The following is a 17,532-nucleotide window of genomic DNA, read 5'->3' on the forward strand; positions in this document are numbered from 1 at the left end:
AAAAAGATAGCCTTTTCAACAAATGGTGCTGGTTCAACTGGAGGTCAGCAAGCAGAAGAATGCGAATTGATCCATCCTTGTCTCCTTGTACTAAGCTCAAATCCAAATGGATCAAGGACTTCCACATAAAGCCAGACACTCTGAAGCTAATAGAAAAGAAACTGGGGAAGACCCTTGAGGACATCAGTACAGGGAGAAAGTTTCTGAACAGAACACCAATAGCGTATGCTCTAAGATCAAGAATTGACAAATGGGACCTCATAAAATTACAAAGTTTCTGTAAGGCAAAGGACACCATCAAGAGGACAAATCGGCAACCAACAAATTGGGAAAAGATCTTCACCAATCCTACATCAGATAGAGGGCTAATATCCAATATATATAAAGAACTCAAGAAGTTAGACTCCAGAAAACCAAACAACCCTATTAAAAAATGGGGTACAGAGTTAAACAAAGAATTCTCACCTGAAGAACTTCGGATGGCGGAGAAACATCTTTAAAAATGCTCAACTTCATTAGTCATTAGGGAAATGCAAATCAAAACAACCCTGAGATTTCACCTTACACCAGTCAGAATGGCTAAGATTAAAAAGTCAGGAGACAGCAGGTGTTGGAGAGGGTGTGGAGAAAGAGGAACACTCCTCCACTGCTGGTGGGGTTGCAAATTGGTACAACCACTCTGGAAATCAGTCTGGCGGTTCCTCCGAAAACTGGGCACCTCACTTCCAGAAGATCCTGCTATACCACTCCTGGGCATATACCCAGAGGATTCCCCACCATGTAATAAGGATACATGCTCTACTATGTTCATAGCAGCCCTATTTATAATTTCTAGATGCTGGAAAGAACGCAGATATCCCTCAACAGAAGAATGGATGCAAAAAATTGGTATATCTACACAATGGAGTACTATTCAGCCATTAGAAACAATGAATTCATGAAATTCTTAGGCAAATGGATGGAGCTAGAGAACATCATACTGAGGTAACCCAGACTCAAAAGGTGAATCATGGTATGCACTCACTAATAAGTGGATATTAACCTAGAAAACTGGAATGCCCAAAACATAATCCGCACATCAAATGAGGTACAAAAAGAAAGGAAGAGTGGCCCCTTGTTCTGGAAAGACTCAGTGAAGCAGTATTCGGCAAAACCAGAACGGGGAAGTGGGAAGGGGTGGGTGGGAGGACAGGGGGAGAGAAGGGGACTTGCAGGACTTTCGGGGAGTGAGGGGCTAGAAAAGGGGAAATCATTTGAAATGTAAATAAAAAAATATATCGAATAAAAAAAATTCAAAAAAAAATTCTTAAATTCCCCTTAAACTTCTAAAAATATTATTTGTATATACTAAATATATAACTGAGGTAAAACTAACAACAGCAGAAACAAAATATATTAAAATATATCCAGAAGATGGCTCAGTTACCAAAGAGCTTACTGTTTGAGCATGGAGACCTGAGTTTGAATCTCTCACATAAAATATCCAGACATGGCCTGTAATCCTCCTGCAATGGAGGCAGCGACAGGTGGGTTCCTGGAACTCACAGGCCACCCAGTCTACCCAATAGATGAGCACCAGGTTCAGTGAAAGTCCCTGTCTCAAAAGATAAGGTAAAAAAAGAGGATAAAAATGGGACACTCAGGCACTTATATGCTGGCACATGCACACACACAAACACATCCAACCCTTATCTGCATATAATGTCATCACTCATAATATCCAATGCCTACCCGGGTTACAGTGTGGTCTCAAGGCAAGTCTGGAAACTTTATACAGATAACAAGTAAAAGGTATAGAGAATAAATACAGTGCTTGTCTAGCATATCTGAAGCCTAGGTTCAATCTACAAAATCTCAAAAAAGTTAAATCTGTGTGTAGGGGTGTGTGTGTGTGTGTGTGTGTGTCTGTGCATATGCATCAGTTTAAACCACAAAACTGAAGAAAAAGGAAGAAAAGAAAAAATACATCCATAATCAAAATGTCCATTTAAAATGTAAATATAGCCATGCAAAGGTTATATTTATATGATAAATATCACCCAATTTGCCACATATTTAATTTACAAACTATAGCCTGGGGGAAAATTCTATTCTGCCTTAAAAGCTGTCTTGTTCCATAGCTTAACCATTCCCTACAAAACCACAATTTCGCTGATACCACAACCACACAAAGATCCAACAAAAAAAGAGAACCTTATACCAATTTCTGTTATGAATATCAATGCAAAAATACTCAATAAAATTCTTGCCAACCAAATCCAAGAACACATCAAAACAATCATTCACCATGATCAAGTAGGCTTCATCCCAGGGATGCAGGGATGGTTCAATATACAGAAATCCATCAATGCAACCCACTACATAAACAAACTCAAAGAAAAAAAAAAGCCACATGGTCATTTCATTGGATGCTGAAAAAGCATTTGACAAAATTCAGCATCCTTTCATGCTAAAAGTCTTGGAAAGAACAGGAATTCAAGGCCCATACCTAAACATAGTAAAAGCAATATACAGCAAACTGGTAGCCAACATCAAACTAAATGGAGAGAAACCCGAAGCAATCCCACTAAAATCAGGGACTAGACAAGGCTGCCCCTTCTCTCCATATCTTTTCAATATTGTACCTGAGGTACTAGCTAGAGCAATTAGACAACATAAGAATACTAACTGGAAAGGAAGAATTCAAACTATCACTATTTGCAGATGATGTGATAGTCTACTTAAGTGACCCAAAAAACTCCACCAGAGAACTCCTACAGCTGATAAACAACTTCAGCAAAGTGGCAGGTTATAAAATCAACTCAAGCAAATCAGTAGCCTTCCTATACTCAAAGGATAAGCAGGCTGAGAAAGAAATTAGGGTAATGACACCCTTCGCAATAGCCACAAACAACATAAAGTATCTTGGTGTGACTCTAACCAAACAAGTGAAAGACCTATATGACAAGAACTTCAAGTCTCTGAAGAAAGAAATGGAAGAAAACCTCAGAAAATGGAAAAATCTTCCATGCTCGTGGATTGGCAGGATTAATATAGTTAAAATGGCCATCTTGTCAAAAGCAATATGCAGATTCAACGCAATACTCATCAAAATCCCAACTCAGTTCTTCATAGAGTTAGAAAGAGCAATTCTCAAATTCATCTGGAATAACAAAAAACCCAGGATAGCTAAAACTATTCTCAACAGTAAAAGAACTTCTGGGGGAATCAGTATCCCAAACCCCAAGCAATACTACAGAGCATTAGTGTTAAAAACTGCATGGTATTGGTACAGTGACAGGCAGGCAGATCAATGGAATAGGATTGAAGATCCAGAAATGAACCCACACACCTATGGCCACTTGATCTTCGACAAAGGAGCTGAAAACATCCAGTGGGGAAAAAAGATAGCCTTTTCAACAAATGGTGCTGGTTCAATTGGAGGTCAGCATGCAGAAGAATGTGAATTGATCCATCCTTATCTCCTTGCACTAAGCTCAACTCCAAGTGGATCAAGGAACTCCACATAAAGCCAGACACACTGAAACTAATAGAAAAAGAAACTGGGGAAGACCTTTGAGGATATGGGCACAGGGGGAAAGTTCCTGAACAGAACACCAATAGCTTATGCTCTAAGATCAAGAATTGACAAATGGGTCCTCCTCTCATTAATTACTACCTTCTCCCTATTTCACATTCTTTAGCTCCACAGAATCCTTGCCCTCCATGCCACTTCTCATTCTAGCCTTCCACTTTCCAGTCTGCTGGTACTTTGCTGCTCCAGCTTCTTCCTCCCTGGGAACTACTCCTTCAGCTCTATCACGTACTAAACGCTTTCAGAGTTTCCCTATGATCCACTACTTGTTAAACCCAAACAGCTGTCTTCTGTCTTCTGTCGGTGTGGTATCAGACATTTCCACAGTGCCTCGCCCTCCTTGCAGCTCACTGCTCCTACAATGCATCTGACTTTAGTGGCTCCCTCCCTCCTGTGCAGGGTCATCTCTTCTCTCTCAACTGCTCCTTCCTCCAGCCAACACTAAGTCCAGATTCTGCTTTGGCCTTTCTTCAGTCTCCTATTAATCTGACTTCTCTCTGGGCAGTCACAAGCAGTCCTGGAGCAGCAGGTTCCTTCCTTATGCAGGTCACCCTTACATTGTATTGCTAACTCTACACTCTCCTTGCAACTCCACCTCATATTTACAGCAGCTTCCTGGACCTATTCCACAATGTCCTGTTTGTTATGAAGTCATACATATTCCAAAGAAAACTCCACCATTGTCCCCACATGCTTGGTGGGATCATCAATCTATTTCATCTTCCTTGCTAGACATGTCAAGGTTTCCACTATCTAAACTCTCCATAAAATAACTAGATTCAGGGACAAACACACAAGAGTCCCAGCTTCTCTATTCTCTCCATACTCTATCAGATAAAACCCGAACATACCTAACTTGTACTACTACAATGATCCCATGACCTGCCTTCCAACAAGGACCTGCCTTGCTTGCTACTTGAGAAAAAAGTGAAGCTTATAACTTTTTCAAACTCTCTCTACTGCCTACAGGATACTTTCCAAATCCTATGTTAGTGTGCAGGTGTCTTCCCATTTAAGCCTACCTCTTACCACCACAGCTACTCTGCCAGACTAAACAAACCCACCAAGGGACACTTTAACTCTCCATTGTCATTACAGTCTAACCATTCTTCAAACACTCTAAACCTTTACCTGATTCTGCTCCTGACCTCAGATAAATGCAGCTCAAATGTCATTGCTCAGTGTAACTAGTCTACTTACCCTCCGCTAATTGTTGCTCTCTTCTTACTGTAAAATGCTCACATCTGTGTCACTACATTTACCATATATTTGTCTATCATTTACATATTTTCTACATCTGGGGGAGACTCTTGGAAAGCAGAGCTCATAACTTAAACTTTAGTAAGCACCTCACATATTACCGAGTATGTTAGGGCCAAAGAATTGATTGCTGGATAAACAGATAAAATGTTCAACTTTTGTACGACTAATTGCCATTTTGACAAATTGTTTGGGGATCATACAAGTTTATGTGGGTGTACATATCCATGTGGAATTTTGCATGTGTTCCTTGATCTCAATCCACATTAAATTTTGAGACAGGGCCTCTCACTAAACCTGGATCTCATGAATTCAGCTAGGCCATCTGGCCAATGAGAACCAGAAATCTACCTGTCCCTAGCTTTACAGATCCACACTACCACATCTAGCTTTTACTCGAATGCTGGGAATCCAAACCCAAGTCCTCAGACTTGAACAGCAGGCACTTTGCAGATGGAGCCTTCTCCCCAGCCCCAAATGATTGGTTTTTAATGCTTCCATTCCGAACACCAAGTAAGTCTTACAGAACAGGAATATTACATGTTCCTAATTCCATTTGCCAAAAATGGCCAGCCTACTTTCTGTATATGAGAGGAAGGAATATTTTTCAATTTTAAAACATGGTTAAACTAAACTTTATTCAGGGTTGGGGAGGCAGCTCTGTGGCAGAGTACTTACTTAGTATATAGGAGGCACTGGTCTCAATTCTCAGGACTACATAAATAACTAAATTAATAAATGAACTAATTTTTTTAAAATTAAATGAATCAAGTAACTTGATTTAAATTAATTTTATGACTAGTTGATAGGTTTGAAGGCATTGTGTTTGGTTTGTCTCATTTTAAAATCCTATAATATATTCAGTTATGTATTTGGTAAAAGTACAATATGACATTATATAGTACACAGTACACTAGCATGCTGGGTATTAGAACATAAAGTTGAAAACAGCTATTCAAATGGATAAATAAACCCATGGAGACTACTAGACCCAAAGCTCTGCCCTGGAGCCACCTCCAGCTTGTACACCACGTCCTGGTACTCAGATTTCGGCCTAAGCCTGTTGTTTGCCGTGGCCGAAGCAAAAATATTCCTCATAATCACTAATTCTCAATAAATCCTTTGACCTTTGTGGAAATGTTAGTGTTTGATATTAAAGGAGACTAAAATTCAGCAGTTAAGTGACTCACAAAAATCATAATTACACAAATCCCAGATTAAAATTCTGAAATCCCTAGCTCTTACGGCCATTATATATGACCACTTAGCCGTTTACATGTAAATCAGCAATATCTCCAACTTAAAAAAATAACAGTAATTTGAATAGCAGAAAGGCTATCTGAGTTGCTTTCAGGACATATGATCAAGTACTCATTCTAAGAACATCACAAAAAACAAAAGCTGGGGAGGCAGCTCAGTCAGGAAAGTGCTTCTTACTACACGAACGCCAGCTTCTTTAGTGACCATCTAAGAAGCTTGGCCAAGTGGTGGCCCTGGCAATTCCAGCACCGGAAAGGCAGGGACAGGTGGCACCTTAGAGCTCACTCGCCAGTCAGACAAGCTTAACCAGGGAGCCCAGGCCCAAGTGAGACTCTCTTTCAAGTTGGACAGTTCCTGAAAATATCTGAAGTCAAGTTTGACTCCAAATCTGTGTGCATGCCCTACCCACGCAAAAACCAAGCCGAAGTGATACTTAGTGAAACTAAAAATCCACTTTTCCATGCCCCTATTCGTTCTCCAACAACAAAAAATATAAATTAACATTTCAATTTTTGAAGGAATTCCTGCTACAAAAATTATATCATGCACATAAATTATGTCTAGCTGTTGAGAATGCTTTTATACTTGTGTTTTATCAGAACTTTGAATTTAAGGTATTAAAGTAGAGAAATAAGGGCCAGGCACTGTGGCGTATGGCTTTGATCCCAACACTTGGGAGGCAGAAGCAGGTGCATCTGTGAGTTCAAGGCCAGCCTGGTCTACATAATGTGAATTCCAAAACAGCCAGGGCAATGGACAAAGATCATGTCTCCAAACGTTTTTAAAAAGCAAAACTGAAAAAGTAAGTAAAACTCTATTTTGGTTTAGGATTAAATTACTCATAGTACGCCTTTCACTGATACCAACTACACTGTGACTATTACATATACAGAAGGAATAAAAAGGAATTCCTCAGAAGGAATAAAAGAAGTTTGGTGGCTCTTCTTTAATTCATATTCTGTATTTATACTGTCTTTTATTTAATTCATTGGTCCCACCTTTTAAAAAAAAAATCTGTTTCTTTGTGGACAGCTATGAAATAGGCTAAGACCTTCTTCAGTGCTTGGCCGCCAGAGAAGTCAGCAAAACACAAGCAAGCCACCAATATTAACAACCTTAAAAAAGAGACGCAACTAAGCCAAGAACCCACTTCATATGCACAGCATGCACCTTGCCAAGCGCAATATATTCCTGAAAGTTGTGTAAAATGCTTTTTGTTCCATCAAATTATATTTTGAGTGTATTGTGAAGAGTAATACTAGAAGCCTTGAAATGCCAACAAATCAAAAAGGGTTACCCAGGCACGATTTTTGCAGGTTACACATTTGGGTTTTTGTTTGTCTGTTTTGTTTTGTTTTCGACAAGAGCCTTCCCAGAAGACACTGGGCACAGCTATGGGTGTCACAACTATATCCCGGCATGTCCTCAAATGCACCTAACTTGATAGGAACAATTTCCATTGTTACCGGCTGGAAGCGGGGGCTTAACAGCATGAAGGACCTGACCCAAATCCAGTAGGCCATCATCTGGACCTGAACACAGCACAAATTATCCTCCTCTCCGCTTTGCTGGGCACTGGGGAGGTGGCCACCGTGTAATGGGATACACTGGCATTTTGATTGCCTTTTCTATCTTCTTTAAATAGTAAAGACAAGTCATAAAAATATCAGCATACTATGGTGGAGGGGCGGGTGGTACTCAGGAGGCAGAGGCAGGTGGATCTCTGTAAATTCCAGACCAGCCAGGTCTACACAGCGAGACCCCGTCTCAAGCACAAAACAAAGCTCAGCTGTCCTATTTACTTGTTCTCTGGATCACTACAAACACTATGTCTCCCCAAGGGGCAGGGACTCCAGGTTGGGTCCTTGCAAGCTCACTGTTCATCAGGACTTTCTCGGAGCCGGCCTGCAGTCTCATTCTCCTCCACTGACTGATCTGAGGGGACCGAAGAACTGCAGCGGTCCTGCTCCCGGAGGTCACTTCCTCCGCCCGCCAGTGTGGGCACCGGGAGCGACGCCTGCATGGCCCACCCAGGCCCGGGCCGCTCTCCTACCTGCTCCAGGACACAGACCTCTTCTCACAACCGAAAGCCCCTACCTCAGGGCTCTGGGTCCCGCCAAGTCGCCTGCCCAAACTTTCCTGAGAACTTTCCCTGGCCATCGCTCGGCTGCTGACCCCGCCGGGGCGCGCGCCACACAGGCCGCAAGCGCGGGTCCCGGGCCTGCGGGCGACGCCCCTCCCCGGGCCAACCCGCACGCGCGGGGGCTCCATCCCGCGCAAAATTCCACTCAGAACCTAGGAGGGGGAAGGGAAGGGATTACTGATGGGAGAAACAAGAAAGAGAGAGAGGGAGAGAACCTGGCGCCCCAACAAGCAGGCCGTCCACTGGCCGCCGACGCCCCGCCGCCACAGCCAAACGGTTTCAAATCCTTGCGGGCCGTCCAGCAAACCGGGGGCGGGACTAGCAAGCTCTCCTGGCCCGCCCCCTCGAGCTGCGGCTGGCATTCAACTCTGTTGCCATGGCGACGCTCTGGGTTACGTCCATCACTGTCCCTCAAGTCCGAGGGGGCGGGAATTTCCGCCCTTTGGGCAGTTCGCATGCTAGGGGCGGAGACTTCCCACCTCACTATTCCCCACCCTCCGCGAAATGGCCCCAGCAAGCAGCTCTGTTGCTATAGTAACTGTTCAGTCTACTGCGCAGGCGCCGAGCTCGTGATTTAGTCTATCCTGTCCGTAGCGGTCAGTTCCCAGGCTTAATCTTCTGTGATCCCTGGAGTATACAGTGGATGCTGCTTCCCGGCTTCTTCCTAGCACTTTAAAGATTGAGAAGAAAGAACAAGAAAAACTCAAAAGTGATGGAACTACTGGAAAATAATTGGCAGAAAAGCCTGTCGTTTGAACAGACATCACCGTTGAGTAAGTCTGAAGCAGGCAAAATTTACCCTTTCTTAGCTCACACTCCAGAGGTGAATTATTCAGGGCAAGGAGCAGAATATTTTCATTTGTTATTTAGAACCATCATAAGTCTGAAAACACTAACCCTGCAAGATCCTGAACTGAAATTAAAAAGCTTTCTGTTTGCCACTCTGTACAAAATAGTACCATCAAGTAGGGGAGAAAATGTATTTTTGTGCTTCCCAGGAAGTCTGGACCTCGGGGCGGTCTACATTGCTGTGTAGTGGTGTTCTTTGATCTTTTACGTTTCTGAAAACTCTGAACTGGGTGATTTAAAATACCAACAGAAACAAAATTTAAATTGTAAAAGCACTCTCTTCAATGAAATTCAGTGTGCCTCTGTTTTTCACCTACATTCACAACAGAATCCCTTCTGCAGAATCTTTGCGATGCACCCAGTGTGGTGCCAAACCTCACAGAAGCACAGCTTGAAGCATCTTTTCAAGTTTACATAAGGAAAGTAGAGGAGTCGCTTGTTTGCAATCAATTGTTTTTGGCTTCCAGAAGGAGATCACATTCTTTCAAGGTGCACTTTGGAATCCACCTCCCTGGAAAAGACAGCAGTTGTTCATTGTTTCAGAGGCAATTTGTGTTACAGAAGAAAGAATGCAGAATGCTTTCAAGAATATTTGCTTTCCAAAAGCATATTTGAATACACTGGCAGCTGAGCAATGTCCCACAGTCCAGATCATTTGTGCTAAGAATCAGATTGTAAAACCCACATATGCAGAAATGAGACAGAGACCACTTGGGAGCTTACTGATCAAAGGATACAGATTTCCAAGTAGAAGAAATTCAAGAGCACTATAGTCCTCATTCGACATGGTGACTATGGGCAATAATTCATATTGTACCTTTTGAAGGGCAACTTTATATTTATTGTGCAGAAAACTTAGCAGTGTACAATTAACCTAGTTCAGTGGCGAGTTCTTTGTCCTTTGCTTTCCGGCTTGAAAATGTGAACCGTAGGTTTTGTACTGAGAACACTGTCACCCCAGTGGTGGCGGCAGATCTCCTTGTATCTGTCATTGTAATTGGTCCTGATAACTTCCACAAGCTTAGCCAGAGTGCTTTTTGTCTTATGAGTTCATCTGTGTGCAGGCTGCAGTGGTGCCTGTCTTCCTGTGGACCAGCCACCCCAGCTTGGCCTTCTCTTTGATGATGCTGTAAGACACCCCCCCCCCCCACCTTGAGACACAGGGCAGGCAGGAAGGCCACCAGCTCAATGGCATCTACGTTGTGTGCAATCACCAAGGGCAGAGCTTTCCTATTCTCTACCTTATTGGTGCCCACTAGAAGGGTGGGTGGTTTCCTTTGCCAACGGCTTTTTTCTCAGCACTGGCTGGCAGCCTTGGCTTCTTCTCCTGCTTGTCTCTGCCCTACACTGTGGGTAACCTTAAGCCACTGGGTAGCGGTTTGACAGTCCAGGGCCTCAGAGAACTGGTTAATAGCAGGAGGTACTTTTTGCTGCTTATAGTGGGTCATTTTTTGCTGTTGCAGACTGATGGATCAGGGCCATTTGATGAAAGGGTTTCGATCTCTTGGGGGCTGGATGTCTTGTCGAATGCTGAGCTTCTTAGGCCTTTTATCAGAGGGTTCAACACTTTTTTTCCCTCCTACTTCACAATGGTGGGACCAGGGCTACCTTCTTCTCCCCCACGGCCCTTGACCTTTTCACTTTGAGTATCTTGCTTGGCTGGAGGAGTTATATATTGTATTCTTGAAAATTCCACCCAGGGTATATTGCTATAGTGTTCACCTTGTAAAATGGATAAGTACATGAAGCAATGTGTATGTGAATTTTCTCAGTACACGTCACATATGCATCTCAATACATTGGGCGGAACCAATAAATGCCCATGGTTTTTAGACACTGTAAAACTCAGCCACAGAGATAGCTCAGTGGGTAAGTGAGTGCTCACTGGGGAGTGAGGACCACAGTTCAGATACCCTGCCAGGTGGGTGTAGTTCCCACCTGGCACTCAGCCAGTAATTCCAGCACTCAGAAGGTGTGGAAGTATCCCCATAGCAAAATGGCTAGTTATACAAGCTGTATAGATGAGCTCTGGGTTCAAATGAGACAGCCTGCCTCTATGAATAAGGGAGAGAGTGACCAAAAAAAGACCCCCAATATCAGCCCTCAGGCACACACCTACCTGTGCGTGTGCACACACACACATACAACATGCATACACATGTGCAGTCACATCACATATTTTCCATGAAGGGGGAGAAACAGGGAAAATGTAATTAAGTCAATTTCATTGCAGAGGAAATGAGGGAAGGAATTTTACTCCCTCAATATCTACCCTCAAATCTCTCCAGAAATAACTCTTGGAAAATATTAATGTAGACCAGAATTATGACAGCTCACTTTTCCTTTCTTCCGTATTTTGAGGCCAGGGATTCAAAAACTTCAACATGAGTTTGTCCAGTCATTTGAAAGGAGTGTGAGCAATAAACACCCTGAAAAATACAAGACTCAAAAGTAAATGTTACAGACTTTGAATCACTGTAGTGGGCCATCAATTACTTCCACGCTTTATCAGGAATAATCAAGAATTAGCTATAAACAGAAACTAAGCCAGGAATTGTCAATTGCATCTTTTTCCAGACTCTGTGTCCATGCTCTTGTAGGTAACCTGGAAAATACAGAGATGTTTGAAGAAGAAAATTAACATAATTTTACTATTAAAACTTAGCCAGCATCAGCATTTATACATATGTTCAAATCATCTATCTATTCATTACACAGTCGTTTTTAAACCTGGCCTTATTATCCCATCATATAAGTGTAACATAATTAATTTTCTCCTATAGTTACTAACTCTAGTTCTTATAATATTTTGGTAATAAAAATCTTTGTTGTAGTCTCAGTTGCCAACATATAAGAGATATAAAAGTCACCAGCGTATAAAGTGAGGTAACGCACACCTTTAGTCACAGCACTCAGGAGGCAGAGGTAGGCAGATGGCTGTGAGTTTGAGACCAGCCTGGTCTACCAAGTGAGATCCAGGATAGCTAAGGCTGTAACACAGAGAAATCCTGTCTTGGAAATGAAAGCCAAACAAACACAAACTAAAAGGATTTATTTCATATATGTGTGGGTACATGTATATATACGCTAATGCGCACATGTGATGAGTGCAGGGGTCAGAGGTTAATGGCAGATGCTTTCCTCAATCACTTCCCCCCTTAGTTTTTGAAAGTCTCTCACTGAATCTAGAACATGCAGATTTGAGGAGGTTGTCTGGCCAGCCAGTTCCAAAATGCTGTGTCTACCTCCTGCCCTCCCCTACTCACCCCATCCTGGGCGTTTAAGTCACTGCACCTGGCTTTTATATAGATACCAGGGATCAAACATAAATCCTCGGGCTTTCAGTGCCCGAGCTTTATTGACTAAGTCATCTTTCCAGCCTGTACAAGAGATTCTCAATGGACATAAGAAAGCAATCCAGCTTTCCTCCCAAATTACTTGTTAAACGAATTTTTTTTTTTTTCAAATCAGTAAGACATGCAGCAGTCTGAGAGAGTGTCAGAGTCACATTAACAGCTTTTTGGATCTGTGCAAATTGTTGTCTTTAAAAAGAAGTAGTATCACTTTTTAATTGGCATTTGCTACTCTTTGAAAATGTTAATGTTTCCTATTAGCATTAGCCCTTTTTAGTCTTCTAGAGTCTGGTAGGATGTCTTTTGTGCCCTGTTCACTTCTGAGGAATTTGACATCATATAATGTGGTGGTTGGAATGAGAATGGTCCCATAGGCTCAGTTGTATGAATGTGTGGCTCCCAGTGGGAGGACTATTGAGAATAATTAGGTGTGGCCTTGTAGGAGGTGTGGCCTTGCTGAAGGAGGTGTGGCCTTGTTAGAGAAAGTGTGGCCTTGTGGGAGAAAGTATGTCACATCTGGCCCCAGCTGGGGGAGTTTGAAGTTTCCAAAGCCCATGCTGCCCGCAGATCCAGTCCCTCAGCCTGCTGCCTGTAGATCAGGACATAAGGCTCTCAGCTACTGCTCCAGCACCATGAGCGCCTCTATATTCCCCGCCATGATGATGGTGTGCAGGCAAGCCCCGATTCTTTCCTATGAGTTGCCTTGGTCACGGTGTCTCTTCACAGCAATAAAACAGTAAGACAGATTAACAAAGATCGTCCACGGTTTTAAAATTTAAAATTTAGCTATCAGTGTCTCTGTACACCTTACTTTTATGAAAAGCTGGTATTTTGTACAATGAAATTTTAGTCACGAGTCACCGTTTATTTTTAATTTTTTAGCTTTTATTACCTGAATGTATCCCCCCACCCCATCATGTGACAGGGAGAGGACAGTAAGAGTACAACTTGTGGGAGTGAAGGTCAAGCCCAAGTCACTAAGCTTGGTAGCAAACATCTCTATCCACGAAATATCTTGCTTGTTCCACTAATATCTATCATTAAAATAGTAGAAGTGAAATCTCTAAAGACTTAACTATCTAGATGGGAAGCAACTTCTAAATACTAAGATTCCTTCCTGTATTGTTATTATAAGAACATATCAGAGACAAATATCAGAACAGCCCCATAACCATTACATTCCTTAAATTGGGTGGGAAATGACTCAGAACCTTCTATTCAGAGACCACAAATGGGTGAAGTTTAAAGAAAGCAGAGAGGAAAAAGGCATATTTTCTTTTCCTCATTAATAACAATTGAAAAGGTCACTACTTTTAGTACAGTGACTCTGGGCTCCTTAATTTAAACCAGAACTAAGCAATATTCACGATTCCACTCCTGGTCTACCCACTCTCTTGGAAAAGTTCATGCTAAGGGTTATTAACAGAAAATTCTGGCTCCACTTCCAAACTCCAGCAGTCTCCATGTCCCCCTGGCCAGTGTTGGAACAAAGAGCATCCAGTTAGCAAGGCACTCACTCCAGTCTGCTCTGCACAACGATCCTACCTGCCAACCGGGGGGACACCAGGCTGCAAATTCCCTGCTTCAAGCAGTTACTTCCAGTAAGCCACTGGGGTTAAAATCAGACCTCAACTAGAAGTACAGTCTCAAGTCAAAGGCCAAAGCTCTGAAGTCTGGGTATCTGGGTTCTGAGGCTTCTTCATGATGTGAGGCAGAAACCCAAGTTACACAACTTCTCTAGCTTCCTTACAGAGCAATTGGCAAGATAAGGATGGTGCGTGTGGAACATTTTGCTCAGCACCTGACACAAGAACATTTCAGTTTCTTGTCTTCCCCAAGTTGAACACTTGGAGACCCAATGTAATCTTGTCTGATACCTTGACTATATCTGCAGGCACAAAACCCATGCTCCTGGGCGCGCCTGTGGGAGATATTCTTAAACAGAGTATTTGAACCACGAATGCCCACCCTAAACCTGGAAGAAGGAAACCACTTTTTTATCTGTTTGCCCTCGTTTTCAATGGAAAGTTCATCTGTTCTGTTGCTGAGGAGTTCTTTTGCCTGTATTAGGACCAACTTCTTCAGGAGTCCGGTGCAGACTGACGACCAGCAGCTCTCCAGGAATCCTCTAGGACTCCAGGGCCAAACTAGGACTGCCGAGACATCCAGCCTCCTGGACTGACAGCTATCAATTTTTCAGCCTTCCCATCACAAGGCAGCCATTGTTGGACTACCCAGAGGACAGCCTGTAAGCCAGTCTAATGAATCCCATTATCACTAACGCCATCACCATCTCTCATCATTATTACTGGGGAGAGATTTGTATAGCTGCACATATGTATGTGTGAATGTATATAAGTATGTATATGTATATGGGTACATATATGGGAATATATATGTACCCATATACATATATATTCAGTCTATCAATTCTGTTTCTTTAAACAATACACCCAATAGATACCACTAGGAGGCAGCAATAACACAGAGAAAAACTTGTTCATGTTCATGACCTCTCTGTGTGTGTGTGTGTGTGTGTGTGTGTGTGTGTCACCATTTACATGTAGAAGTCAAAGGACAACTTTATCATGTGGGTCCCAGGGATTAAACTCCAGTTGTCAGGCTTGGTAGCAAGTGCTATGGCCTGCTGTGCCATCTTGCCATCCCAAATAATTTATTTTTTAAAAGATATTATAACTAGATGAGCTTAGCAAGTTCACACAATAAATTATATATAAAAATATATTATTTATTTACTAAAAATTAAATTTAAAAAACTTTAGATAGCTTGAAAAAAAGAGAAACTGCACTTTGTACCAGGACAACAGAAACTGGTGACGCATGGATAAGACTCTACCTGCTGACAGCCCCAGGGTCTAACTGCAAACTTAACTGAAAATCTTTCATTTAAAAAGAAAGTGCCTGAAAATATGGAGCTACAGAAGTGCCCTGCTCCAAACTGACCACTGGAGATAGTGCTTCTTCCCCATCCATCGGCCTATCATTGGCAGTCAGCTTTTACTGTTAACATGGTATATCCCATGGGAAGAGCATGTCTCCATGACAGACTGTCTACATTGGGGTGGCCTGTAGATATGCCTGTGAGCAATGTCTCATTTAATTGATGTGAGAAGACAGTCCATCATGGTTGGCACTATTCACCAGGCAGCGATCCCTGAACTGGGTAAGAGTAGAGGTATTACACGGAGTTCAAACAAACAAGCAAAGACACGTGGGCTCATTTCTCTCTGTTCTTGACTGTGGATGTTCTGTTAGGTGACCAGGAGTATCAAGGTCCCGACACTGTGACTTTCTCGAACAAGGGGCATGACCTAATACAAACCCTTCTCTCCTAGGCTGCTTTTTGTCAGAGTATTTTATCACAAAAGAAACAAAACTAGAACACACAACAAAATTAAAACTAAAAAGAATATTACTATAATATTTTCATGTTTTAGGAAGGAGAGATGTACTCAGCACTTAAAATGTCTTAATAATTCTGTTGAAGCTATGTATTTAATTGCATAACATAGGAAACATACAAATTAAGTTGCCCCTGGTTAAGGGCAGGTTAATGACCATATTGGGTGTTGCTTTTGTTGAAAAATCCAGGACATTTCTAAAAATGAATGTTTTCTCTATATTGAATCTGAATGTTTTTAAAACTTGTTATGGATTATTTGCAATTTTTACATCATGCACCCCCCAATCCCACTCATCTCCCCTTCCCTTCCTCTCTGTCCTCTGCCCTTGCAACCTCCCTCGCAAAAGAAAACAAAAAACAAAAATAAACAAAACAAGACATTAAAAAAAAACATTTCCTTGTGGAAGCTGCAGTGTGTCACACAGTAGACCTTTTGTTCACACATCTTTCCTTGCAAATGTTCATTGCACTTGAGTCCTAGGTCTGGGTCGAGGTCTCAGGCTTCTGCTACACCATCAAGACCAGATCTTCACCAAGACTGCTCTTGAATATCTTGTTGTTGCCCTGTGTCATGGAGATCCTGCAGCTTTGGAACTACAGGCCTTTCGTGAAATGCAGCAATTCATCAGTTCATAGATGAGGGAGAGGTTGAGGTGGGTCAAGTCACAGTCCTGGATCTGGACCTGCATGACAGCTGAACTGCCCACCCTGCCAGCTCTCCCACACATCCAGGGTGATCTCCAGCACTGCCCCAGCAAGCTTAACCAATGCTTCAGCCAGCAAAGGGGAGGGGGGTTCTCCCATTCTAATACTTTGGGGACCAACTTGCCCTCACCCACACCTCCAGAGCCAGTTCTACTATGCTGCCAATCAAGATGCCAAGTCCATTCTCCTGAGTGCTGTATCCAGCAAGGGATAGGGCCAGCTCTCCTGTGCTCACACTCATCCACACCAGGGCCTGCTCTGCTGTGTTGCTCAAGCAAGGTGAGAGGCCTGAGTGCTGCAGCCAGTGAGGGGCAGGGCCAGCTCTCCATAAATGAATGTGTTTTGTTTTTGTTTTAAAGATTTTATTTATTTTATATATGTGAGTACACTGCCAGTGTCCTAAGACACACCAGAAGAGGGCATCAGATCCCATTGCTGTGGTTATGGGCCACTGTGTGGTTGCTGGGAATTGAACTCAGGACCTCTGGAAGAGCAGTCAGTGCTCTTAACCACTGAGCCATCTCTCCAGCCCACAAATGTGTTTTTTAAATCTCAACATTGAATTAGAACTCAGTAGATGTCTTTCAGCAACTTTTTTCCATTGAACTTTCAGCTTTAGCTGACCAGATAATAGCAGATTGGATTGAATGAACTTGGAAGCCAATATAAAGGGAGTTTGTTTGCTTTTCTTTTTAGTGTAAAATGGCAAAAGCAAGGGAAATAATCTGATGATCAGCAGACATTTGTGCTTCTCTGATGTTCCTTGCAGAAAACACATTGGTGACAAAGTGTCATGTGAATATTGTTGATTCTGACTAATTACCCTAGAATGCTATATTTGCTACTTTTCTTCTGATTGCAGCAAATGAGCCAGAAAAAAATCAATGTAAGGGAGGAAAGCCCTGTTTGCACTCATGGTTTCAAAGGAATCTCAGTCCATCAAGACAGGAAAGGCAAGGGACTC

At 42.4% G+C, this 17,532-nt stretch overlaps 1 protein-coding gene across 1 annotated transcript in view; it reads right to left on the bottom strand.

Annotated features, from left to right (window-relative positions):
• Positions 1 to 8,632, bottom strand: part of Cep112 (centrosomal protein 112) — a 468,121-nt gene extending 459,489 nt beyond the window's left edge. Inside the window, 2 exon segments of the mRNA XM_052196570.1 lie at positions 8,453 to 8,482; positions 8,485 to 8,632. Coding sequence (XP_052052530.1) covers positions 8,453 to 8,482; positions 8,485 to 8,599 — 145 coding nt within the window. The 5' untranslated portion in view covers positions 8,600 to 8,632.
• Between the last annotated feature and the right edge of the window lie 8,900 nt (positions 8,633 to 17,532).

This window comes from Apodemus sylvaticus, chromosome 10, assembly GCF_947179515.1.
Source record: "Apodemus sylvaticus chromosome 10, mApoSyl1.1, whole genome shotgun sequence".
In the NCBI taxonomy this organism is placed as follows: Eukaryota; Metazoa; Chordata; class Mammalia; order Rodentia; family Muridae; genus Apodemus; species Apodemus sylvaticus.